The 27,662-nt window shown below is 38.1% G+C and overlaps 3 protein-coding genes across 4 annotated transcripts; all 3 read left to right on the top strand.

Annotated features, from left to right (window-relative positions):
- Positions 1-196: 196 nt before the first annotated feature.
- Positions 197-8,902, top strand: LOC113012145 (zinc finger protein 501-like). The gene is made up of 2 exons (XM_026152163.1): positions 197-284; positions 5,907-8,902. The coding sequence occupies exons 1-2, from the start codon at positions 275-277 to the stop codon at positions 7,376-7,378; spliced, it is 1,482 nt and encodes a 493-aa protein (XP_026007948.1). The 5' UTR covers positions 197-274; the 3' UTR covers positions 7,379-8,902.
- Positions 8,903-12,570: 3,668 nt separating this feature from the next.
- Positions 12,571-16,308, top strand: LOC113012147 (zinc finger protein 501-like). Its single transcript, XM_026152166.1, has 2 exons — positions 12,571-12,646; positions 14,837-16,308. Exons 1-2 carry the CDS (start codon positions 12,637-12,639, stop codon positions 16,129-16,131), a joined length of 1,305 nt encoding a protein of 434 aa, XP_026007951.1. The 5' UTR covers positions 12,571-12,636; the 3' UTR covers positions 16,132-16,308.
- A 3,885-nt stretch (positions 16,309-20,193) lies between these two features.
- On the top strand, positions 20,194-23,791 carry LOC113012146 (zinc finger protein OZF-like). 2 transcript variants are annotated; one of them, XM_026152164.1, is made up of 2 exons: positions 20,194-20,261; positions 21,799-23,791. In XM_026152164.1, the coding sequence occupies exons 1-2, from the start codon at positions 20,252-20,254 to the stop codon at positions 23,166-23,168; spliced, it is 1,380 nt and encodes a 459-aa protein (XP_026007949.1). In that variant the 5' UTR covers positions 20,194-20,251; the 3' UTR covers positions 23,169-23,791. The 2 variants fall into 2 exon arrangements, with proteins under 2 accessions (XP_026007949.1, XP_026007950.1); XM_026152165.1 differs by lacking the exon at positions 20,194-20,261 and adding an exon at positions 20,772-20,801.
- Positions 23,792-27,662: the final 3,871 nt, after the last annotated feature.

Here is a 27,662-nt window from a genome sequence, read left to right as displayed (position 1 = left end):
ACAACGTTTTTGTAAAACTAATAAAAACACCCAACGTAAATTACGTAATCTACTGTCTTTCTTGCTTAAATTGGTCAATAGAAGAAAACTTCAGATACCAGAAATCATGATCCTTGCCTACAGATTTTGCACATTCGTATCACATCCATAGTGCGTGTCCAGGGCTTTTATTATGAAAGGTAGGGGCAGGAAACATGTTCTCTTATCGACGGACCGTCATGTTTCCGGTATAGATGCAGGCTCTAGCCTCCAGATGTGTTGTTGACGCTGTGTGATGGCTCCAGGTGAGTCTTTTAAAGATGTTGAAATAGCTGACTACTAATTACCTAGTTGGTGCGTGTGTTGTTAATAAAAATCACAGCATACGCTTCGTAATAATTACGTCGGGCAGCATTGACCGGTTGTGCTATGCTAATATATAATCAGCTACACGAAATTGGCTGCAAAGGGAGGCGACTTTAGCAGAGATGCAGCTCGGAGAAGCACAACTTTGGTTGAAGCATAATTATTTTATTGTGAAAAAGATCAGGTTTCTACCTAGAACAAATTGAAAAAAACAACAAGGACGAATCCAAAGTTTAAGATAAGTGTGCATAGCATTTGGAATGACTTTCATATTTATCATAATGCTGATGAGTATTTTCAAATTTGGCTCTAACCCCAAAAACTCTAGTGCAGAAAGTGTTGCAGGGTTTTATATACAAAACTTGAAATTTCCCTCCAGTATAATTCTTGGAATTCACCATGAATCATTAATGGCTCTGCCACATTGCAGTAAGAATGGACAATGATGATTGCATTATTATTATTATTATTATTATTATTATTATTATTATTATTATTATTATTAAATTACATTCATGGTGGTCGACCAATTTCGATTGGAAAGTGTTTGGCTTATTGTCTCAGACTTTTTGCAATTCCTCCCAGAGAGATTAATGAAGGTCTGCCCATGAATTGCCATCTAATCTGTAACCACAGAAACATTAGCAACATGTTGCAATCAGTTTGAGTCACTCTACAGTGAAGAGTACGACTCTGTGTGTGGAGGAATTTTATGAATTTCTGTGTCAGATCTATGATATCTAGCTTTACTCTGAATACAGATAGTTATCGTTAATTTCTGTGTATATAGACTGCTACAGATTTGCAATTTATGCTTATTTATCACAGCTAATTTTCATATTTTCACAAACAGACTGACCTCATTCGATAGTAAACTGAGTCCATCAAACTGTCTTTTTTATCAGGGCTGCAGTTATTGATTGTTTGAGTGATCAAGCAGATTATTGCATCAAATAAATGTGACATATTTAAATCAAAACAAGAAAACATTTTCTTAATTGCAAAAGTAAATAACTTATAATATCAGTTATAGTTATGTCAGTATATCAGAAATTTTAAAAACGTAAGACATACATACAGCCTAAATTAACTAATAAATTAAAGTAGTTTTTACTCTGTCTTGTTGGAAGGCTTTCTTATATTATTAGGGGGGGGAAACTTATAATATATGTTTTTCTGTTTAGATGTGCTAATAAATGAGCCTGTATGTGTCTGTAAACCTTTAAAGGGTAATGTAGTGGCTGCAGTAAAGAAAAGTGAGCATATTAACTTTCTCAGAACTGAGGTTTTCCCTGTGCAACGTTCTGATGGTGTACATGTTAATAATTAATATTAATAATAACTTAGAGTCCAGCATCACAGCCCCAGGTCAGTAGCTCACAGTTTTACTGCAGCAGAGATGTCCTATTTTGAAATAAAAATATGCTTTAATCAATATAATTTATTGATATTTTATTTTTATATTTTATATGTTCATATCATATCATATTATATTATATTTTGTTGGGCTGTCTTGGTTGACACGCCTCTACAATGTTGCGGTGCTATGGTCCTCAGCTGGAAAAAGGGTGGAGTGCCCACTCCGGGTCAGGGATGAGTTCTTCCCCCAAGTGGAAGCGTGACTGGAGAAGGGTGCGGGAGAACAACAGACGGATTGGTGCTGCGGCTGCAGTGATTCGGATGCTGTACTGGTCTGTTGTGGTGAAGAGAGAGTTGAGCGTGAAAGCGAAGCTCTCAATTTACCGGTTGATCTACGTCCCTACCCTCACCTATGGTCATGAGCTGCGGGTAGTGACCGAAAGAACGAGATCGCGGATAAAAGCGGCAGAAAAGGGCTTCCTCTGAAGGGTGGCTGGCCTCTCCCTTAGAGATAGGGTGATAAGTTCGGCCATTCGGGAGGGGCTCAGAGTCGCCAGTTTGGCATGTGACAAGGGAACGCCTTGGTGTTCCCCCGGATGAGCTGGAGGAGGTGGCTGGGAAGAGGGAGGTCTGGGCTTCTCTGCGTGGGCTGCTGTCCCCGTTACCCAGCCCCAGATAAGCGGAAGAAGATGGATGGATATTTTATATTAATCTTAATCTGCAAAATAATGTTATGAAAGCCTTAAAATAAATATGTTAGCAGAACGTGATGCCCCCACTTTAAACTCACCCCTGCTTGCTTCAGGTGTCACTGCGATAGAAAGTTAAATAAATCCTCTTTTTAAAAACACAACAATTTGCAAACTTTTTATTTACACTTCTGCAGCATTACTGTTGATTTCTGTCATGTAAAACAAACAGCAGCTGTTGTAGTTTGTTGAACAGGTGGTTTAAATTAAGGTTGCAAATTACAGCATCAAGTCCACCTGAGCTCAGAGTCTCGTTAAAGGCTCCTCTCTTTGCACTGCACCACATCGTTGTAGACGGTCTCTGGCTCCACGTTAAACTATGACAGGTTACTACTGCTATTGTGTTATACACACACACACACACACACACCTCGGTTTCTATAGCAGGTTGATATTTAGTTGTAAATGTGGGTGAAATACTTACATGGTGACAGCTGTGCGATGCAGAGTCGTGGATTTTTTAAAAAAGCATCGAAGCAAAGAATTTGCATTGAGGATTTTTTTGCAGTTTTTGAATGAGTCGAATGGTTACAGACTCGCATTTCATCGGCACTTTGCACCAAAGTCTCTGTGAACACAGCACCTGATTGTGAGTGGTCGTGGACCTGAAGCAACCATTTCAAAGACAACAAGATCACAAGTTCACTGCACACGCCACAATAATTTTGGTGTCTCCAACCTCTGCTTTCCCTAATCTGACTGTAGTGTAACCAAGCTACAGTCAGTGTTCATGAAAGTTTAACTGTGTCCACTAGAATGTTTATTAACTTCTTTAGCTCAGAACAGTATCTTCAACAGAAATCTGCATTGTTTGCTGTTAGTTCAGGTTACTTTTTGATCATTTAGCAAGAAGAAGAAGAGTGCATATATCGCTGAGTAAATTAAACATCAGGTACATCATAACATTTTATTTCATATTGGCTAGGGGTGAATTTTTATTTCTAGAGATCAATTCCAGCTGTATTTGTGCACTTTTCTTTAGTTGAGATGAAAATACAATTTTTTGAAATTAAATTGTTTAGCGATTTTGAACTAACAGGGCTCTAGACTAACTTTTTGCCATGGGCGTACCGGTACGCCTAACTTTAAAAAGTTAGGCGTACCGGCACAAAAGTTAGGCGCACACAAATTTTATAATAATTTATATAATATAATGTGTTTCAAAGCATTCAAAGATTGATGACACCGTGTCAGAGCACTGGCTATGAATTTCAGAAGGATCAGGCCTTAACTTAACAGAAAAGTTAGCAATAGTTCTTTTCCTATTACAGCTACATCCACTTTTGTCGTGCCTAGGCTGCTCACTAGGGCTGGGTATCATCACTGATTTCTATAATCCATTCGATTCCGGTTTTCAAAGTCCCGATTCGATTCAACTTAGCCTCAGACAGTCAGAAATATTATAATTCTGATCATTTATCAGTACTGACTTCATCAGAATTGTGAACATCACAGCAGATGTTTACGTCTTTGTGTGGAATCCGTGTACCTGCTCTCATTTGCTGTTTGGTTGTTGTTGAAATGGTTTTGTGAGCTTTAACCCTTTAAGACCTATCATAGAACCAAGTCCGCCAGAGCTTATATTATATTTTTACATGCTGTGGAGCCATTTTTGGGAGCATTTCAAGTTGCTATACATCAATACAACCATTATAGCCCAAACTTTAATAATATGTCTGCATTAGGTGCATAGTAATTACATAAATTGCAAAAAAGTGCAATAAACTACAAAAAAATTGAAAATCGTTTTTGTTTTTTTAACATATATTTCTAGTTAGAGAAATTTAAGAGGCTCAAAACTGTAAATACAAAAAAGTTGCACAAACTAGTTTCCCACCACAGGAAATTTCTTTTGAGTGTCTTCATAGTTTTATTTTTGAAATACACCGATTTTTATATACTGCAGGAAAAACGAAAATAAATATTATAGTGCAAATTTGCAAAATAACAGTATATGCATCAAAATAAACTATTTCCAGCAGTGCAATATGAGTCCTAAGCATCCCAGAAACGACACAGAAAGGCATAAAGTCAAACATAACTTTTTAAAACACAAGTATAGGCTCATAAGGCCCCGATCGTAAAAAAAAACTACATTTCCGCAAAATGACGTCACTTCCGGTTTTGGGCAGGTCATGTGATAGTTCGCGCTGATGGACATAGGAAGTGTTACAAACAGCTGATCGGATCGGCGAAGCGTGTTTCTGGAATATCATGTTTTTGTTGCTGCAAGTGATTTTTATGCAGTTTTTGCAAAGCTTTATGTGGAAGGAAACTGTGACCTAGGACAAGCTGATGGCATAAGATGTAAGTACAACTCCTCCGGTTTCATATGCAAAAAAAATTATTGCGCTAGCTTACGTGGTTGCAGTGCTACCGGGATTTAAAAATGGAGTGTGCCCGCTCCGATCGGCTGTAAAGGGTTAATCTTAGAATCTGACGTTTCTGGCAAAACACAGTTATATTTAAAAGTCGATTCAGGATTTAATGAATTGATATCGCTTTATTCAAGCTACTCACCTCCCACTTCCACCTACACTTTCAACTGGACCACGGCCAATCAGAGAGGTCCCGCCCCTTACTAGCTCTGATTGGTTTAGTCCACGATAGGGGCAAAATGTGTGTCTGTTGTTGACCACAGGGAAGGTTGTAGTTTGTTTTTTTTGTTTTTTTTTTGCTACCCGAACATTTGGTCGCACAGGTGCAACCAAATATTTTTTTTTAGTCGCACCACTGAAAAATTTGGTCGCATTTGCGACCAAATTGGTCGCACTCTAGAGCCCTGACTAAGGAAATATATAAAAGGCAGCCAGTACGGCCCAAATATTTTCTACTGTGGGTGAGAGTGTAGGCCAAAGGGAGCTAGATGGCATCAAATGAAAGGCAACAACTATGTTGTGTTCATTCTTAGGCTAATACGCCTGCATATCACAACATACCAAACAGCAAGTTAATTTTTAGCAATAATACTACTAATATTTTAGTTTGAATATTAGGTTAATCATATTATTAAGAAAGCTTCTGGCACTTCACAGAATTAACTGTAACACTTAATTTCCTCCTTCAGTCCAACACTAAATCCACCTTAATCCACCATGTAAGTGAGCAGGATTACTATTGCATAAAAACTCCATCAGTAGAGTAAAATTAACCTGTGTCACAACATTTATAAGGCCTGTGCTAATCTTATAATTCACTGGTGGAAAACCTTAAGTGGTCAAGTTGCCTTCAAATCATAGTTACTTGGGAAACATTGTTACGTTATTGGTGGATTTCATTTTGGCATTTTAATAGTTTTTGCTTTATTGGTTTCTACAAGCAGTTTTATTTAATTTGATCAAATTAAACAGTACTGTGTGTTTGCAGTAGTCATTGAACTCCATAACATAAGGTAATAATACCAGCATGATTACAAAGTTGCCATTGTTCATTATGAGTGTGTGTGTGTTTCAGTGTTTCCTGCAGATGTCCAGCAGCTGTTGGTGATAAAAGAAGAGATTCCCTATGAATGCAGCCCTAATCTGGACCATCATGACTCAGAGCTTCTTCACATAAAGGAGGAACAGGAGGAACTCTGGAAAAGTCAAGAGGGAGAACAGCTCAGTGGGCTGGAGGACAATATCTCTGGGTTCCCATTCACTGCTGTTCATGTGAAGAGTGAAGATGATGATGAGAAACCTCAGTTCTCAACACTTCATCAAAGCCAAACTGAAAACAGCAGAGAGACAGAGCCTCCAGCTAGCAGCTCAGCTGAACAGATAAAAACAGAAATCAATGAAGAAGACAGTGGACCACCAGAATCAGAACCACATGCAAACTGTCATTTACAATCTAATACTGATGGAGAGACTTCAGAGTCTTCTAAGACGGAAGTCAGTGAGGACGATGATTGGCAGGAACCTTTGTCAGATTTTGGACCAGAAACTGATGACAACGACAGCGGGTTAAACAACAGCAGAGGGTCAAGTGTAAATAAGGATGTGGGATTTAAGATTGCAAAACAGTCTTTAGGTTGCTCTGAGTGTGGTAAACAGTTTGTCTGCAAGCAGTCTCTTCGGAAGCATGTGACATGTCACTCAGAAAAAAGGTCTTCCAACAGTTTGGTTAATGAGAAACATTGTAGAGTGGATCAAAACTGTGATTCTCATATGACCGTCCACACAGGAGAGAAATCAGTTAGCTGTGACGATTGTGGTAAAAGATTTAATCAAATGAGAGATCTTAAAATACACACACGGGTCCACACAGGAGAAAGACCATTTGATTGCAGTGAGTGTGGCAAAAGATTTAGATATCAAGGAAGTTTGTATGTACACATGAGACTCCATGGTGGAGAGAAACCATTTTCTTGTAATAAATGCGGTAAAAGGTTTAACCTCAAGACAAATCTTAACAGACACTTAAGATCCCACACTGAAGAGAAACCGTTTAGCTGTCACATTTGTGGACAAAGATTTAACTATAAAAGAAATCTTAACATGCACATAAGAGTGCACACAGGAGAGAAACCTTTTAGTTGTGACGATTGTGGACAAAAATTTAACCAAAACAGAGATCTTAGGAGACACATGAGAGTTCACACAGAAGAGAAACCGTATGTCTGTGGCGATTGTGGTAAAAAATTTAGTTATCAGTGTAATCTGAAGAGACACATGGCACTTCACAAAGGAGAGAAACATTTTACTTGTGGGGTTTGTGGTAACAGCTTTAACAGAGAGGGGAATTTAAAGATACACATGAGAGTCCACACAGGAGAGAAACCATTTGGCTGTGACACCTGTGGTAAAAGGTTTAACCAAAAGATACATCTTGAGACGCACATCAGAGTTCACACAGGTGAGAAACCTTTTGACTGTGAGTTTTGTGGCAAAAGATTTAGACACCAGTGTAATCTAAAGATACACATGAAAGGTCACACAGAATAGTTTAGTAATAGATACAAATTGAATTTCAGCTGTTCCTTTATTCGCTAGGGGTTGCCACAGTTTTTACACATACCCTTGCTTACGCAGTTGTTCCACATTTTATTCATGTTACAGTTTTACTTCAAAATGTATTACATTTATTTTTCACCTCAAAATTCTACAAACAATAATTTAAAATCAAAAAGCAAAATATAAAATGTACAAAAATACTCACACCCTGTGCCGTGACAATCAAAAGGAAGCTCAGGCAGCTGAGAGATTATGGCAAAAAGGCTTTAGTCAGGGAGGTGACCAAGACCCCAATGGTCACTCTGAGAGAGCTCTAGTATCATTCTGTAGAGAGAGAAGAACCTTCCAGAAGGACAACCATTTCTGCAGTACTCCACCAATCAGGCCTTTATGGTATAGTGACCAGTCAGAAGCCACTCCTTAGTAAAAAGCAAGTGACTGTCCACCTGGAATTTGTCAAAAGGGACCTGAAGAACTCTCAGACCATGAGAAACAAAATTCTCCGGTCTGATGGAACAAAGATTGAACTCTTTAGCCTGAAGGTCATGTGTGGAGGAAACCAGCCACCAATCATCAACTGGCCCATACCATCCCTACATTAAAGCTGCTAGTGGGGGCAACATCATGATGTGGGGATGTTTTCAGCGGCAGGAACTGAAACTAGTCACGGTCAAGGGAAATATGAATGCAGCGGTGTTTAGAGATACCTTGAAATGAGGTGAAGATTGATCTTCCAACTGGACAGCAATCCAAAAAGACTTGAGGCTCTAATTGTTGCCAGAAGTGCTTCAAGGTATTGAAGAAAAAAATGTACATAAGTATTCACAGCCTATGTTTTTCATTTTTTATTTGCAAGAATTTTGAGCAAACATTTTTCACCTTGTCATTATGCGGCAGTGTTTGTCGAGTTAAGAGGTGAAAATGAATTTGTAACATAACAACAAGGAGCAAGAAAACCACTGTGAATGCTTTTCAGGTGCTCTGTGTGTCTCTTCCCAGGATCAAATCTGAAAACCACTACACTATGGAGACATTCATAAATTATATAGAGTAATATATATATGAAGCCATTTGGTTCTGTAGCATATTTTGAGAAACTCCTTCAACATTTTTAACCTTATGTTTTTATGAGTGTGTGACACCAGATTATTAAAGCAACTTCAGATGATAAAGTTCTCTCCAATCTGTATAGGATTGAGGGTCTAGAGGGTATCAATACTTTTTGTAACAGCCTTTTATCTTAATGGAATGATTTCAAGTATCTTTCAGTCATAATTTGTAGGTATTTTGTTGTTTGTAGCGCATAAATAACTCATATGTTGTTCATATGTATATACAGCATGTCACTATTTTGTACATTTATGAGACATTTTGCTTGAATTGGGTTGTATTCATTTTACATGAAGTAAAGTTAAATGCTGATAATAAAAGGAGAGATGTGGTAGTAGGTGAAGTGTCAATAATGAGATCAGTGGCGATGTTACACTGAACAGTAAATAATGTGTTAGTTTCAAACCACAGTGTTGCCATTTTAATGTGTCCTGTGTAATATTTAGAGTATTTTTTTTACTGAATTTGAAATGTGTATTTTTAAAGTTAATATTTGTATATTATGTTTTGAGAGTCAACCTGGAAATTGCACACCAGCAAACTGCATGTGCATCACCTGGGAGACCTGGTCTTCTCTGATTGGTTATCATGTCCATAGCCATCTGAAAAAAAACTCACTGTTTAAGATTAAGACAGAGGCAAATGAGGTGACGAGTGTAAAAAATAGTCAGTGCTCCAAATCCATTAAAATATTTATATTTCACTGTGAGATGTTGATACTTACAGATATTACTCACCAGATTTTGGAGTGAAATAATGCGCTCTATACCTCACTACACTTACCCGACAGCTGGGATATTAGGAAAAAGTTATGGCACATTACTATTACTCATTTATTTCTCATACCTAACACCTGTTAATATTATTCGTATGAGGTATGAATGATTAAATAATATTTATTAATTATTCATATGGTAGAGTTATATGAATACATATGGTGTATGTTCTTTTTGTTTGCGTCAGCAATCTTTCTTTAGTGTTAGTTCTGTGGGTGTGCATTTGCACATGTGTTTTGTTAAATCTTTGATTAAAATGACAACATGTCTTTAATACATGTTGATGAAATCTGCTCATTATAATTTCTCAGTTTAAATCATTTTAGGTGGGAAGTCATTAAATATAACTTAATATTTATTACAGTTTTCATAATAGAATTTTTTTCTTCATTTTTTTAACAAAACATAAATAAATGGCTCTGTTGTACCTCATGCTGGATGATGTTCACAACGTAAAAAAAATCTGTAGTTTTTTCACAGGAATATTTGTTATTATTTTTTAATCCCAGAAATATCTGTAAATTGCTTTAACAAACTTCTTCTTCATGAGAGTGTTGCTTTGGTAAACAATCAGTCTGGTACTCTATTACTTCTGCTTAAGTACAAACATGAAACTGCAGAGACAAAGCTTCAATCCTTTTGGTCTAGCCTGTATCTTCAGATAATGGATAATATATCCAGATTGTTTAAAATACAGATAATTTAATCCGGTTGTTCAGTTTGACGTCACTAGCCGTGTCTGGGTCTAAACTCCGCTGCAGGTCCATATATCAAACGATCACTGTGGCATTACTGAGAGTTGAAAAACTGTCTAAAGTCTTCATCTTTAATAAAATGATCAGCGTTCTGCTCTACCAGGTGTAACAATTGAGTTTAACATCCAGGCATCCATGAAAACGGAATTTATGACATTTAACGGAGTTAGAAGTTAGCAGGAAGTTATCAAATCAAATCACAAATCACTTTTTATTGTCACATCACATGTGCAGGCACACTGGCACAGCACATGCGAGTGAAATTCTTGTGTGCGAGCCCCACAAGCAACAGAGATGTGCAAACACAACAACACAAACGAGCAAAATACAAGAATGGCCAACCTGAAACTAATAAATATATGTACAATATATAATAGTGTATGCATTTCTGGATGTGTATACTAAATATTTTCCTACGTGTGTGTGTGTGTGTATACACATTTTTACAAATTAAATAGTAAAAAAATAAAATAAAATAATAATAATAATAATAATAATAATAATAATAATAAAATATATAAAATATATAAAATATACAGAGTTGAATATGTGCAAAACAAGTGGCATTTATATACAGTGTGGAGTGCAGTTAGCTCGCTAGCTTCTATCTAAATACAATATAGCATGTCCTGACTGCGGGGTTTTGGAAACAAATTAAAACGTACATCTCTGTTATCACTTCCAACATAAATGAAGACAGAAAACGAAACAGTAGTGACGTTTGTAGGGTTACTGAAGTTTGGCTAGCTGGTATATAATGATGTGCTACGTGACCACTAGCGACACAGCTATGTTAGCATAATATGAACAAACTAACTTTTTTTCCACTCGATAAAAGTTAACGTGAGTGTTGTCGGTGGTCAGGAACAAATGTAATCGCATGGCAGGATGCTGTAAAAGGACAAAACTTCAGCCAGGAGAACAACTGAAATAATCCATCCATAATACGAGGTTAGTCATTCATATACTGCTGTATGGGCTGGGCTGTAGTTACATCCTAAGGTTTTAAAAACTGAGCTTAAATAAATGATTAGTGGTAATAAAAGCCGAGGGAGGTCAACAGTGATCACTGACTGTTTTAGGAGCTTTTTGAGATCAAATAGAAGAAAATACATAGCATTAAATATGTTAACAACACAAAAGCCATATTAAACGCAGACTACTTTAGACCCGGAAGTAGGATTCGCCGCGTCATCACTGAACAACCGGATAGTCATCTATTTCAAGCTTGCATTTTGACCTAATTCATCTCCTTTGCTTCACACACACTTTTTTTTTTTTATGTATGTGTTACCGGCACCAGACCTAGGGGAATCTGGACCGGCAGCAAGCGGCACACAGGCTAGAGAGCACTGCGTAGCCAAATATGAGCAAACTGTGGATTAATAGAGAGGACACCGAAGTTAGCGTCTTGCTCAGGCCGGAGCTCATTTATTTCTACATATACACAATACAAATCACACTAGACCATGCATTCTTCCCATAAAATAACAGAGTTCATAAACATAAATAAAGTTACAAAAAGCATTCTCTCAAAAGCAAAATAAATACAAACTAATTCAAAATGACTTTACATACTCACAACTTAAACAAAACACTCGCGGTTAAAGCATAACATCATACCAAAATAACCCATCTCACATTCACACAACCTTTCCCCACATTCGCGCCATATACGCTATTACTTTTGAACATGGCGTCCCCTGAACGCAACACAACATGGCGGCAGACGACTGCAAACGTTGTTTCACCAACAAAAACCTTTCCCCTTAATACATGTACTCAGTACTGCTTGGCTAAAACTAAAACAAACACTAAAACACATTTTCGGAAGTCGCAGGTTGCCACTATCATAGCATATACTTATAGTGCTACGTAGCATTATAGCATTATGCCGATGATACACTAATACTCATTACAACAAAATACCACTCTCATCTCAAAATATAGCCGAACAGTTGTTACTCAACTTACATGACATTTATTACCAGTTCGGTAACATAAAAGTTTGTTTGTCAGTACCTGTGGATTAATAGAGAGGACACTGAAGTTAGCGTCTTGCTCAGGCCGGAGCTCATTTATTTCTGAGCTGCGCATGCGCAGAGCCTATAGCTAGAGTCTCTCTGGTAGTTTCACAGCAGTGCAAGAGCACCATCTACTGGCATAATGAAATATAACCATGGTCTGGCAACACATAACAATGTCAAAATAAGTCACAATAATAAACAAAAAATAAGGGGGTAATTGGTTTTCTTGCAAAAACAAACATGTAGCTTTTTCAACCTGCTACATATGCAGCAAAAACCTACTTAAACGTAACTGGTCGAGAAAATTACAAGCCAACTACAGGAAAGCTCATGGTACAAAAAGTGATGGTAGTTTCCCTTAGACAGAGTGTTTTCCTGCTCATTGTACTGAAGGCGATGGTCTTTGCCATACAGATTCACTAATACAGTTTAAGGATAGTAAAGAATGTATCTATGGCTTTTATTATGAAAAATAGACCGGAAGTATGTGCATTATTGCACAGGGGAAGAACAAGTTGTGTTTCCAGTGCGGGTGCGCATCATCAGGCAGGAGCATCCAGAGGTAGAGTAGAAGGTGTATAATGGCTGCGGGTGAGTGTTTTGAACTTGTTGAAATAATTACCGGGTTTTTTGTGAATGAAAATCTCCGCATATGGCTCCAAACAGTGCGCACCTTGCCACGTTTGCGTCAGTCTGAACAAGCGTCCCCCTAACATGTAGTCAGCTACATGAACTGATACCTTCCAATAGAAGGAGAGAAGGAGCTAAGGGAGGAAGCTAAGCGACACACGGACATTAAGCATGGTCGTATGGGAGCAGTGAAGGCAGATACTCGTCTGATAGATACAACCCCATTTCCAAACAAAGTTGTGTAAAATGTAAACAAAGACTGAATGCAGTGGTTTGCAAATCTCATAAACCCATATTTAATTAACAATAGAACACAGAAAGCATACCACATCTATAAACTGGAAAAATTAACCGTTTTAAGAAAAGAAATGAGATCATTTTGAATTTGATGGCAAGTTGGGACAGGGTCATGGGCACGAGAGCATAGGAACAAGAGCAACCAACTTTGACTGAGGGGCATTTGGCTCAAGTAAATTTACTATTCCATTAAAAAAAAAAAAATTAAAGGTGCTTGCTCTCACACACAGCCTGCATAACTGCAGCCATGCATGTACACTCAGAGAGCTGTAGCCACAGTTATAAAAGTGCATACATGTCTTTGATTGCGGAGGCAACAAACAACAGAGACATTATCTGTGCAAACAGCTGACTATGAGCTAAAAGTATCCTCAAAACATTAGCATTTGATTTGCAGAATTTTAGTAGACTGATACTTTAAAACTAACAGCACAAGCTGATGTGTGACCTCGTTTTAGAATCAAAGACAAGTCTTCCCAAAGTCTGACCTGCACCTGTCCATCAGCTCAGGGTCCCCCTCGGTCATGCTCGTTAGCACTATTGCTGTACAACCATTAAACCACTGTTAACCAGATAAATAATCTAAGCTCGCAAAACATTTAGCTGTGACATTTGACAGGTTGTCTGTGTTCTATTGTGAATTAAAAAAAATGTGGATTTATGAGACTTGCAAATCTGTTTTATTTACATTTTATGCAGTGTCACAACATTTTTACAATTGTGATGGCATATGCAATTCCTCTAATATTGGATCATTAGCATACAGATTACAGAAAAATTGTACACAAAAAACTTCATAAAATGCAGAAAGTTGAAGTATTAAAAACAAGAAATCCAGCTGTGCAAAGAAGTCAACGTCCATCATTAGCTTGTCCCAGAGGAATGAAAATACTCAGTGAATGTTACCTGCATTTAAAAATATGGAGAAAAGGACCACTTCAAATGATTGATTTTGTATTTCCTGGTCTAAAATGTTTGCCAGTGGATGATCGTTCTTTGTGTAATGGTTAAATGTTAGCTAATCAATCAAATGGTTCACCCTGACAGAGAGAAAAAAATACATTTATAAGTATTCCCTGTTAACTGAAACAGTTCAGTAAAAGGAAATCTATCCTGCTGATTTTTATGTTATAGGTTAGTAGTAGGTAGCAGTAGTGGGTGTAATATTCAGCAATAGGAAATGGTGGGGTGAGAATAAATTTGGAGTATTGTAAAGGTGTATGATACCAATAGCTGTACATATCAGAAGAGGAGCTGCATGGCTAGTGTTGAGTTGTGTATTTCTGGCACAAATGAAAACTGAATAGCTGCAGTCTGGGACACTACCAGAATTTGAACATGATTTTTGGAAGAAAACGGGGCTGTAGGGGAAAAGAGGGATGTTCATACGGACTTTCGTGTACCTTCAGCCGTAAAAGCCTGATAGGGTATTGTCGACACCCCACCTGATAGGTGGACGATGTGGACACCCAGGTTGCTTGCATGCTATACAATCGCTCACAAGGGTATCGTATGATTTTGAAATTCATAACGTCGGCACATCAACTGAAAGATTACACTAACTTCAAGGTCAAGATGAGAAGTCAACTTTTCTGAAAACTACCCATGATTTGTCCCAACTGTATAAATCAGGTCATCGCTAAGAGGCTGAGGGGCAGCACTGCTGGCTGGATGGTATTGGATGGCAATGTCATTTTCTATTAGGTGGTCACAGTTAAGATTAATTTAGATTATATTTAATAGCACTGTCTATCCACAGTCATCTCAGATCTCACTAACATGGAGTATTAGTACCAGTGATAAGTTATGTGATTATAGAGTTTTTGCTCTTAATTATGAGTGTGTGTGTTTCAGTCTTCCCTGTAGATGTCCAGCAGCTACTGGTGATAAAAGAAGAGGTTTCCCATGAATGTGAATGGAGCCCCAGTGTGAACCATCCTGACTCAGAGCTGTGGAAAAATCAAGAGCGAGTTCACTGTAATGGGCTGGAGGAGGATATCAAGAGGTTTCCATTTACTGTTGTTCATGTGAAGAGTGAAGATGAAGAAGAGAAGCCTCAGTCATTAAAGGTTCATCAAAACCAAAATAAAAACAAGATAGAGACTGAGACTCAAGCGAGCAACTCCTCTGAACAGAGGAAAATGGACCGAAGTACAAATAACAATATACAAACAAATACTGATGGCGAAGCACCGGAATCTTCTGAGACTGAAGTCAGTGAGGATGGCTGGCAGGAACCTTTGTCAGATTGTGGACCTGAAACTGACGACAGCGACAGCCAATTGAATGACGACAGAACACCTGAGTCAGGTGTAAATAATGCAAAAAGGTCTTCCAGTTGTTTGGTGAATGAGAGAAGTTCTAGAGTGGAGCAAAGTGTCGATTCTCAGATGAAGCGATTTGGATGTGATGATTGTGGTAAACGATTTAACCAAATGAAAGATCTTAGAGTACACATGAGAGTCCACACGGGAGAAAGACCATTCTGTTGTGCAGATTGTGGTAAAAGATTTAGATATCAAGGAAGTCTGAATGTACACATGAGGCTCCATGCTGGAGAGAAACCGTATGCTTGTGATAAATGCGGTAAAAGATTTAGCCTAAAGACAAACCTTACCAGACACATAAGAGTCCACACGGGGGAGAAACCATTTAGCTGTGACATTTGTGGACAAAGATTTAACTATCGAAGAAATCTTAACATGCACATAAGAGTGCACACAGGAGAGAAACCGTTTAGTTGCGACAATTGTGGGCAAAGATTTAACCAAAAGATCGAACTTAGGAGACACATGAGAGTTCACACAGAAGAGAAACCGTATACCTGTGGCGATTGTGGTAAAACGTTTAGTTACCAGTGTAATCTGAAGACACACATGGCACTCCACAAAGGAGAAAAACAGTTTGTTTGTGGTGTTTGTGGTAACATATTTAACCAAGAGGGGAATCTAAAGATACACATGAGAGTCCACACAGGAGAGAAACCATTTGGTTGCGATTTCTGTGGCAAAAGATTTAATCAAAAGATTCATCTTGAGACGCACATTAGAGTTCACACAGGGGAGAAACCTTATAACTGTGGATTTTGTGGCAAAAGATTTAGACACCAGTGTAATCTAAAGATACACACCAAACTCCACAAGGAATAAATAAGTATTGAGAGTCTCAACGGGATTTTTTCCCGTGACTGGGAGTAGCGATGCCCATCAAAATTATCTCTGCAAACACAATGATGTGCAAAACAGTGTTCTTATCAGTGCTGTTTTTAGTTTTGACAAAGCTAGCCATAGGGCTGCTCGATTATGGCAAAAATGATAATCACGATTATTTTCACTGAAATTGAGATCTCGATTATTTGACGATATTTATTTAACAATAACAATGTATTGAATAATGACTTTAAAGATTGTCAAAAAATAATATAAAATAGTGTGCAAATACTGATAACAGTGCAAATGTTTGCAATATAAAAAATAAATGAAAAATGTAAACATCTATGTTTAGTGAACTTTGCAGCGTTGCTCTGTGGTGCAGCTACGACACTGTAGCAAAGTTTACACACTATGTCTACTTGATCCACGTCTGACTCCGTGAACCCATAATGTTTCCACACCACTGAAGTTTTCTTTTTTACCTCTCTTTTCAACCAACGGCAGTCACTCTCCTCTCCAAATAACTTCTGCTTAGCTTTCCGAGCTTCCCTCGGGTCCTCTTAATCAGTGGTCCCCAACCCCCAGGCCTCGGACCGGTACCGGTCCGTGAGTCGTTTGGTACCGGGCCGCGAGAGTTGAGGCTCAGGTGTGAAATGTATAGTTTTCAGGGTTTTTATCGGTTTTCAGCGTTATTTTGTTATCGTTTTTATCGTTTACTCGGTTTTCCTTGGTCTTTTCACGTGTGTTATGAATAAATCTTCTTTTTTTCGGTACCGGTACTAGTTTTATTTTGTTGTATTTATCCGCGACACCTTAAAGGCCGAGTGTTGTGCCAAGTGATTGCCTGCCAAAAACTGATTTCCAATGTTTCTGTTTATTTTTTTTACATGTAATATCTTTACGTATGTTGGTAAATAGACTTCGGTGAACAGGGTTTTACGAAGGGGTTATATATAGAATTAAAAAATTATCTGTTTTTCAAGTATCTTTATAACTCTGTGTTATTGTACTTACATTATAACCAATCTGGTCCTTTATCCCCACTTAAAATATTTTTACAGAACTATTGTAATATTTGCTGCCATTTCTGCTGTCCTCTTGGCCAACTTACTCTTACAGAAGACATTTTTAATGTTAATGAGATTTTTGTAACTGCATAAGTAAAGGTTATATAAAAGTCACTGCCAAAAACTGATTGTGGCTTCTACCTTGTTACACGAATGTTGCTTGTGGCTCAAGATGACTTTATGTCATCCATGAGGGATGCATTTGACACGTGTTTCACATGTTATAGCCCAACAAGTTACTTTTAGCAGTTTAAATACGAGCAATCAGTTTTTGGCAAATACCGGAAATCAGTTTTTGGCAGACAATCACTTTTTGGCACAACACCGGTCCATGAAAATATTGTCGGGCATAAACCGGTCCGTGGCGCAAAAAAGGTTGGGGACCGCTGCTCTTAATTGTTGTGACACGTGTTCGAAATGCAGAGAGGTGCGCTCGATTTGCCACACGGAGCAGCGCGAGTAAAGCACGAGGGAGGGGCTAATAATCGGCTCAGTTATTTTTAATGATCGTTGAAAGCCCAGATCGTAATCGTGATTAAAATTCGATTAATTGAGCAGCCCTAGCTAGCCACAACTTCCAATTTTCAAAGGTGGAAAATGTTTGTCATTTTGTTGCCAAAATTCAAAAATGTGTTTGTTTGATTGTTTTTCCTTGACATAACTGTGCTTTTCTTACTCATTAATTTTACTGATCTACTGGTCCAATTCTCGTCTTTACGCAGCAACAAACTGTCCTTGAGAGTTCAGTCAGACTTGTGCCACATATCAAACACACGGTTACCACTATAAGAGATCCTTTTCATAATATATATTGTCTTCATCATTCTGGTAAGTGATAGCAGTCTGTCAGTCAGACGTGACAAACTTTAACACTAATACAGGCATCATTAATATAATTGCTGGTGTCAATAATTTCAGAGTCTCAGCTGAATGTTCACTGCTTAGAATAGTTTTCATTTGCTCATTTCTTAACTTACTTATTTGCTTTATCACACAAGATCACCAAAACCCAGATTTCCAAATGAACAAGGACCGGAAATCTTAACACCAGTTATCAGCCTTCACATGTATTTTGTAACATGATGGAAAATTCAGATGACGTCACATTGCAACTACTTTAAACCACTGAAGAATGGAAAGATAGCCTCTGGTATTTTTAAAACTGTTAAAATGATATTTTTGTGTAGTATATAAACATACTACATGATACTGCACAGTCCAAAAAGTACAGTGGCACTATTGTGTAGTGATTAAAGATTTGCCTAACACCTGAAAAGTCTGAGTCAAGCCTGGGAGGAGACGCAAATCCCAAAGAGGGTTGCGTCATGCAGGACACCTGGTGTAAAAATTGTGTAAAATTCAGTATGAGTACAAAACTTCTTTATGATAAGCATATTGTGTATTTGTGGTAGAATATTCTTTTTATTGATTGATTTCTACTCATTTCCAATAGTATATTTAGCTCATTCAGCCAAAGGACCTGTGAACTTTTCGTTACTCATTAGTCCTCCTATAGAAATGTTCAAATTTACACATAATGGTCTTTGGGCTTTACCTTACAATATAAAGCGTCTCAAGATAGCATAATTTCCTTAGGGATTATTAAAGTATTCTGATTCTGATTGTGAAGATCAAGGTTACGTTTGTCACTTTACAGGCAATAATCTGAATTGTGAGAAAACTGAGCTGCTGGGTTATTGACATTATGCTCTAGTTTTTGGTACATTAAAAATATGTATATAGAGTATATTCCACTTTGACTTTTATTTAGTACGTTTATGAGATATTTTACTTGAATTAATCATCACTAATTTGCACAGAGATAACTACTTTGGCTTTTTTTAATTCATGTTCTTTTACTGTGCTGTAAATAATGTTTAAACCTGGATTATAACAGCACCATGAGGTATGAACAGTGAAATTTAATGGTGATGTTACATTAAACAGTGGTTTTTGTGTTGGTTATTTGTTAGGTGTTACCATTTTTATTATGTACAATAGTGACAAGGTTTTTGTTTTTGATTTGTTAATCCATCTAAAATTTAAAGTCAAGCCAAGTTTATTTATATCACTCATATCACAACAGACATCAACCGAAGTGCAGCACAACAATCGGTAAAACAATTTAAAAGACCGATTTACATAGCATTAGGAGGACATGCTAAAGAGAAATGGTGAGTCTTCAGTTGAGGTTTGTAAGCTGTTATTGAAGCAGGCAGTCTGACCTGGAAGGGGAGATTGTGCCAGAGTTTCAGAGTTACGTCTTTATACCCCAGTCTGATAGATACTGATACTTGTGTATGACCGATGCAAACATTTACAAGTGAACTAAGGAATTTTATAGTGAACTCTAAACTGCACAGGTGTAACGATGCCAAGGCTGGTGAAATGTGTTCATGTTTTTCTTTACCAGTCAGATAAGGCATCTGGTGTAAAAGATGTCCCAAATCAAACATGTGGAGCTACCCACTTTGGCAATAAGAGAACAGTCAAAAGTAGCTGCTTCAAATTTTCAGACCACAAGTTTTTACCAGACAGATGTGGAGCACCGTCTAGAATTAATTCTTGGCGTCTAGCATTACAATTGCATTAAAATCCACTGATAAAATCCTATGATTTGTTCAGACAGACACTTCTAGTCTCTCTCACTCATACATTCTGAAACTGCACAAATATCAATATAATACATTTTTAGACCAGGACATTTCAGACTGTCTAACGTTTTGCATAAACATCGCTGTGGATTCAATTCTGGGACAGTTTGTGATGTAAGAAACCACAATATAAAGTTAGGCTAATACCCACTGCTCTATTGATTGTTAAAATCCAGATAAATTAACGTGAATGTTTCTCTAAAGAAAAAATTCCATTGAATTTTATTTTGATCTCAATAAAGACAGTTTTGCCGCTCATGATCCAGCAGTGCGTGTATCTATGACTTTTATTTTGACAAAACAGAGACCGGAAGTTGTTGAATTATTGCACAGGGGAAGGACGTGGCGTATTTCCGGTACTGGCGGCATATCCAGAGGTAGAGTTGAAGCTGTCTAATGGCTGCGGGTGAGTGTTTTGATCAAAAAATTTACACCGAACTGTGAAGCCAGCGGATTTTCTGTGAATGAAAGTCTCCATATGTGAATCCAAACAGTGCGCAGCTTGTCACGTGTGCACATATCAGACATTACTGTCATATTATGCTGTGGCAATCTGCGCTAGCTTCCCCCCTAATATTTAACCAGCTACATGAGAAATGCTGCTTTCAAAAGGAGGAGAGAGCTGATGGAGGCAGCTAAGAAAGCGCTGCAGCAAGTTTTGATCTCTTGTAGTTTATTATTAAAACTGGGAGCTGGTTTGACAGAAGAGGGGCCTGAAAGCTGAAGGCTCTGCTTCTCATTCTGCTTTTAAAAACCCTGGGATCTACAAGTAAACCTGCCGTCCAGCGTTGCCAACTCCTCAGTAAGGAAAATCGCTATCGGCTGTCCTAAAAGTCGCTAGAAGTCGTCAAATGACGTCATCGCCTAATTTGCATAATTGGTCATGCTAATGTCATTGTAACCTACGCTGTTGGAGAGAGAAATAACATCGTAGAAGAGACATAAAGTGAGTAACAAACGTCCTAAATGCAGTTAGAATTTATTTAGAACTACAAATTAAATTTCTTTTAGCAATTATTGTTTTTTTAATGTCACAATTCCAACCCTGCTCCTTTATCCGGGCCTGGACTGGCAAAAGTGACCTGAAATTGGCACTCTGGTGGAGTTACTTTGTGCGTGAGAGTGTGTGTTTATAAGTAGTTTTTAACCTTGTGATCCACAAAACAGCATAACAGTAAAAGAAGAACTGACTGCGTTACAGTCAGTGCGGGAGCAGCGGCTTCGCTCATGCACGATTCATTTGCTGTTCGGACGCACAGGTGTGAACGTCTCCTGCTCTGATAGCAGCTGGGGAGGACTATCCTCTGCCTGTGAGCACTTTGGCACGGGTGAGGTGCCCAAGGCAGCACTGCTGTTTGTTGAGAGTGAGAGTGATACGCGTTTTCACGTCAAAAAGTCGTCATAAATAAGTCTCCAATAATACCAGAAAAAGTCGCCAGATTTGTCGCTAGTCGCTTTTTAGAAAAAAAAGTCGCTAAGGGGGTCTGAAAACTCGCTAAATATAGCGACAAAATCGCTAAGTTGGCAACACTGCTGCCGTCTGAGAGCAAAGAGCTCTATTGGGATGATACGGTATATGAGGTCATTAAGGTAAGATGGGCCTGATTATTTAAGACCTTGTATGTGAGAAGCAGGATTTTAAATTTGATTCTGAATTTAACAGGGAGCCAATAAAGAGAAGCCAGTATAGGAGAAATAAGCTCTCTCTTTCTAGTCCATGTCAGTACTCTCACTGCAGCATTGTGGATCAAATGCAGACTTTTCATGCAGTTTTTAGGACATCCTGATAATAATAAATTACAGTCACAATACATACATGAACTAGGTTTTCAGCATCACTCTAAAACAGGATGTTTCTAACTTTAGAGATATGGGACTAATGAAAAAAAACTGTTTAACATTGAGCTAGCTGCCATTGTTCATTATAAGTGTGTGTGTTTCAGTGTTTCCAGCAGATGTCCAGCAGCTTTTGGTGATAAAAGAAGAGGTTCTCCATGAATGCAGTCTCAGTCTGGACCATCATGACTCAGAGTTTCTTCACATAAAGGAGGAACAGGAGGAATTCTGGAAAAGTCAAGAGGGAGAACAGCTCAGTGGGCTGGAGGACTATATCTCTGGGTTCCCATTCACTGCTGTTCATGTGAAGAGTGAAGATGATGATGAGAAACCTCAGTTCTCAACGCTTCATCAAAGCCAAACTGAAAACAGCAGAGAGACCGAGCCTCCAGCTAGCAGCTCAGCTGAACAGATAAAAATAGGAAACTATTCTTCACCAGATCCAGTCAGACACCCCCATCCAGATACTCCTTTACAATCACGTACTGATGGAGAGGCCTCAGAGTTTGAAAAGACTGAAGTCAGTGAGGACGGTGATTGGCAGGAACCTTTGTCAGATTGTGGACCTGAAGCTGATGAAAGCAACAGCTGGCTGAATGACAGCACATTAACTGAGTCAGGTGTAAAAAATGATGTGAGATGTAACGCTGCAAAAAAGTTTCTAAGCTGCTCTGAGAGTGGAGAACAGTTTGTCTGCAAGCAGTCTCTTCAGAAACACGTGACATGTCATTCAGAAAAAAGGTCTTCCAACTGTTTGGATAATAAGAAAATTTGTAGAGTGGAGCAAAGTGTTGATTCTCAGGTGAAACGATTTGGATGTGACGATTGTGGTAAACGATTTAACCAAAAGAAAGAGCTTAGAATACACATGAGAGTCCACACGGGAGAGAGACCATTTGGTTGTACTGAGTGTGGTAAAAGATTTAGATATCAAGGAAATCTGAAGATGCACACAAAAGTTCACGCAGATGAAAAACCATTCGGGTGTGATGATTGTGGACAAAGGTTTAGCCGAAAGACAAATCTTACCAGACACATGAGAGTCCACACAGGGGAGAAACCATTTGGCTGTGATGAATGTGGACAAAGATTTAACCATAAGGCAAACCTTAAACTACACATAAGAGTACACACAGGGGAGAAGCCCTTTAGTTGTGAAGACTGTGGACAGAGGTTTTACCACAAGACTGATCTTAAGAGACACATGAGAATTCACACAGAGGAGAAACCATTTGTCTGTGATCACTGTGGTAAACCGTTCAGATATCGATGTAATCTGAGGAGGCACATGTCAGTTCACTCAGGAGAGAAACGGTTTGTTTGCAGCGTTTGTGGTAACACGTTCAACCGGGAGGGAAATCTAAAGCTACACATGAGAGTCCACACTGGAGAAAAACCATTTGACTGCGAATTTTGTGGTAAAAGTTACAGACATCAGTACAGTTTTAAAACACACATGAAAATCCACGTAGTGTAGAAACTGCACTGTTGCACTTCATTAAAACAACACATTTCCTAATATATTTAGTATATTCTATTTAAAATATTTTATTCTTTATTTAAAAAAGATAACATTTGATCAGTGTACGTTGATCTGTGTCACGAATACAACCCAGGAGTACGAATGCTGCATGTTAGTTAGCATGAAAGGTAGAGGCACTGACAGTCAAAGATGGTGTGGATTTAAAGAAGAAATGAAGTGTGTAACAGTCAACTGTTTTTAATGTGCTTTTTTACTGTTTTGTGTACAATGTGCATATTCAACACCTGCATTAATTTAAAATGTACAGTATTATACTGATGTCCAGAACTTCTTTACACTTCTACTTGTCTTAGGTATCCCAAAATAATTTCATAATGCATATTGAGATACACACTGCTGTGGTGTCCATAAACGTGGAGTCTTTGTGTTTTATATGCGTTGCCAGCAACAAAAGAAAAAGAATGCTGGGACTTCTTCCCCTACTGTGTCGACTCTCTTTGTTATGCGCATTCTGTCTGTAAACATAGTAGCTCAAAAAGTTTTGGATGAATTCTGATAAAGACTTTGCAGGGGTGTGGAGTCATGTTAACAATCCATTAAAATTAGATTTACATCCATTGAGGTCTTAAAGGCCAACGTAATAATTTATTGCTTGAAAATTAGGGCTGTGCGATATGACCAAAATCTCATATCCCAATATAAACCATCTATCAGCCGATAACGATATAAATCACAAAAATTTAACATTTTCTGTAAATTCTGTGAATCTCAGGTTGCTGAACTGTTTCCAGCTGGGCGTCGTGTACATGGAGTTGAGTGTTTTAACCGATGCATGAAACTACACATTTTTAGACATATGTTGTATCGGCTGCTGTTTCCTTTGTGAGTATTTATTACACAGCGTGCTGCGGGGGAAAGCCTGTTCTAACGTTTGAGTCTAAGGTTTATTTTTTAGCACCACACCTCCTTTTTGCTTCTCATCTGTAAATGCTCTGCATACTTTTTCACGTGATTCCGTTTATTTTGAAAAGTCAACAGGATCTTGAGCTTTATTGTGAAAGGTTTATGTGGAAAATAAACAAGCGGACATGCGATGGTTTTACCGTTGTTGTTGCTAACGACAACGCATAAAAACAGCCGCTTGTCCGTCTGTAGTGTAGTTATATTAAATATAAGAGAAAGAGAGAACTTTAATAAATTAATATAACCACTACAGTGACCATCAAAACGATGAGAAAATATTGCCGTAAACAGTTTATTTTGTGACACCGCGAAACAAATGATAGCGTAAAATGAAACGATAGATGTTTTTATATCGTCATCTGATATATATCGTTATATTGAACAGCCCTATTGAAAATTAGTAAAAGTTTTAAAACTAAAGTATAAAAGTATAAATCTAAATCTAAAATATGTCACAATTGACCTCTGACCTCTCCTTCAAGGCCAAAAGATTGATATGAAGTTCAAAGTGATTAAAATGTTAAATAGGTTTTTACCCCACAGCCTTAAAACACTGATGGGAGATTTTTTACCTTGCAGGGCGGGCGCGCCGTGTGGACACCTAATTTTGTGAATGCGATAACTGGAGAACAAGGCGAGATTTTCAAATTAATTCAAATCTCAGCGACAGGTGCATGTACAAGAAAGCTTAGGGAAAATTCATCAGCCACCAGTATCTTTGTAAGACTTCTTTCAAAAAAAATGCCTTATCTTTAAAGCAGTTCTTAAAATTCTACTCCCTTTGTTTGTATTGGAAGCATTTAGGAAATGATATGGGGATTCTAAATATCACATTATAGTTTGCATCCCAATAGCATGTCATGTTTCACCGCTGATCTCAGTTTTACATTTCATGTCTGCCTTTCTGTCAGGTTTACTCCAGAATGTGTTATTTGTACAAACAAAATCTCCTTCCAGGAATTTGCTGACATCTGTTAATCTTTATAATCAGGCAAGAATTATTAATCTCTCACTGAGAAAAGTAAAATTAAAAAACTGTAAATGCAAGTGGGGAAGCTGAGGGCTGCATCAATGCAATGTGGAGTTGCATTCCCATGGAAGTGCACGTGAGGTTACTGCATAGATTACCTTGTAGGTTTTCAGAGCATTTGCGGTTAAAACATACCTATTGTCATGGTGAGCTGTGTGGTAGGCCATGGTTGGACTCAGGTGCAGGACTCAGAGACGAAATATTTAACTTAAAGGTGGCAGTTTTTATTCACTGGCAGAAAACAAACCTAGAAACACAATACATAGGCACTAGAAACAAAACCAAAATTCAAACTAGGAAGGATGATCTAAACTGGGAGTTCATTACGTGGCATGACATAACCTGACAAAACATGACAACTGAGGAACACACAACTAACGCAGAGGACGCAACAACAGGCAGGGAAAAACACAGGGCTTAAATACATACTGGCGTAATCAGTGAATGGGAGACAGGAGGGAAACAGCTGGGATAATGCACTCATGACGAGACACGAGGAGCAGAACTGAAATTATAAACATGGGACAAAGACTACCAAAGTAAAACAGGAAACTGAGACAAAGCACCAAGATGCAGACTTGACACTAAGACGCGGAAACATAGGAAGCTGAAGCACAGAGATGATACAAAACAGAAACCACAATCCAAGGACTAAAGATGTAAGCTAAGCAGAAAATCATAATAATAATCAGAACTATCAGTTCACCAATAAACACAAAGCACTTGGGTCTGTGACCCAGTACCGTGACAACCATGGCAATATTAACACAGAAGTGTAAATCCAATGAGCGACTTTAATCAAAAGCCAGACTTCCCAGCATGGTGCAGGTGGTGCACGGATGTGATCGATTGCTCCAGCAGAAGATGAAGGCACCTGAAAAATGCTTTCAGTAAGAAATGCATCAAACAGCTGACACCAAGGTGGATTTCATTTATTATATTGTGTGTATCTGAGCTTATGTCTAGCAAATAAATCATTTTTACTGATGGCAGTAAACAAAAAAAGCTGCCCAAGAGAAAAACTAGAGAGCTCAGAGACTTGATTTTCAAATAGGACTGAATGTTAAGATTGTGTTGTAAAAATTCAGTGGACTGTTAACTCTTTAATTGTATATATAATATACATATATAATATATAATATCTTGCAAGATATTATATCACAGATCTACATTCGGTCAGTCAGCTTTTTCCATAAAGGCCTGCCATCTGTGGAACACACTTCCAACCGAAATCATATTGATTACAGACATCAGATCCTTTGCATTGAAGGTTAAAGGGAAATCAGAGATGTAGTCATTTTAACTAATGATTTTAATTTTATTTGAAATTATTGTCTATTAACTGTAATTGTATTTATGATGTTATTTGGCTTTATGAAAATGTATGTTTTATTGTAAAATGTACCTATTTTGATTGTAAACCCAACAAGGGACAATTGTTGAAAATTAGCAATAGCTATAAACTTATGTGCGTTACATCAGTTTCATGTTTCGTACTTGGACTATGTTAAACCGCACTGTCCCTTTTAAATAAATAAATTCAAATTCAAATATTTTTGGGAAATAAACCTAAAAATTTAGACAGCAAAGTTCCTCCAGATTCCACTAAATATCCAGGTAGGGCATGCCCCTGGACCCCTATATGTCACCTTCTGGACCAACTGGTACAACTTTTACTGCCTTTTCAGGCTTTTTGGGGGAGGATCACTCTCTTATACATAACCTGCTATTCAGTGATAATTTAAAGACTAACAAAAGACCAGAATTAGAGCACAAATTTCTTGGACAGCCTGTACATCGAATGAAATTCTCATATTCTCATAATTCAATTAACATGATCTAAAGAGCACAAACACAATGGAGAGCTTTAGTTTAATGACTCCCAGTTAGTGAAGTCTAGCAGACACCGATTGGCTACAGCTGCTGGAAAGCTTCATGAAAAGCACCAGGATTTTAGAGAGGCTCTGCTCTTTAATTCTATACGCCTATAACCTCTCTGCTGTCTCCCAGGTGAGAAAACCTGCACAGTTAAGCATGCATTCATGAGAAAATGGGAATGTGCTGTGGACTCGGGATGGCAAGCAGCCAAAGGAATCTGTTAAGCACACAGAAGACACAATAACAGCAAATCCTGCTTTTTCAGACACAAGCACCTTACTTAAGTCAGACTCAAACATACTTATCTAAGATAAAAGCCGAGCGTTAAGCCTTTTAACAGATAAGAAATGTCCGTCTGAATTTCCTTCTGTGTAACATTAACCATAAATCAAACATTATTTTCCATAAAATGACAATGTGTTTTGGCACGCCAGGATGTGAGACGCTCTGACGCAGGTCAGCCCACGTGGTGCGCCCGGTTGTCCTGGTCACACACACTTAAGCACAAACACTCGCTGTTTTTTTGGTTCACAGACTCTTTGTTCGGTGGGTGTGTGTTTGCGTGACCACAGCTGGTTACACAGAACACATCGCTGGTCAAGCTCATGCTTTCTGAA

This window comes from Astatotilapia calliptera, chromosome 19 (genome assembly GCF_900246225.1).
Source record: "Astatotilapia calliptera chromosome 19, fAstCal1.2, whole genome shotgun sequence".
In the NCBI taxonomy this organism is placed as follows: Eukaryota; Metazoa; Chordata; class Actinopteri; order Cichliformes; family Cichlidae; genus Astatotilapia; species Astatotilapia calliptera.
This window is presented reverse-complemented; position numbering and strand designations above follow the sequence as displayed.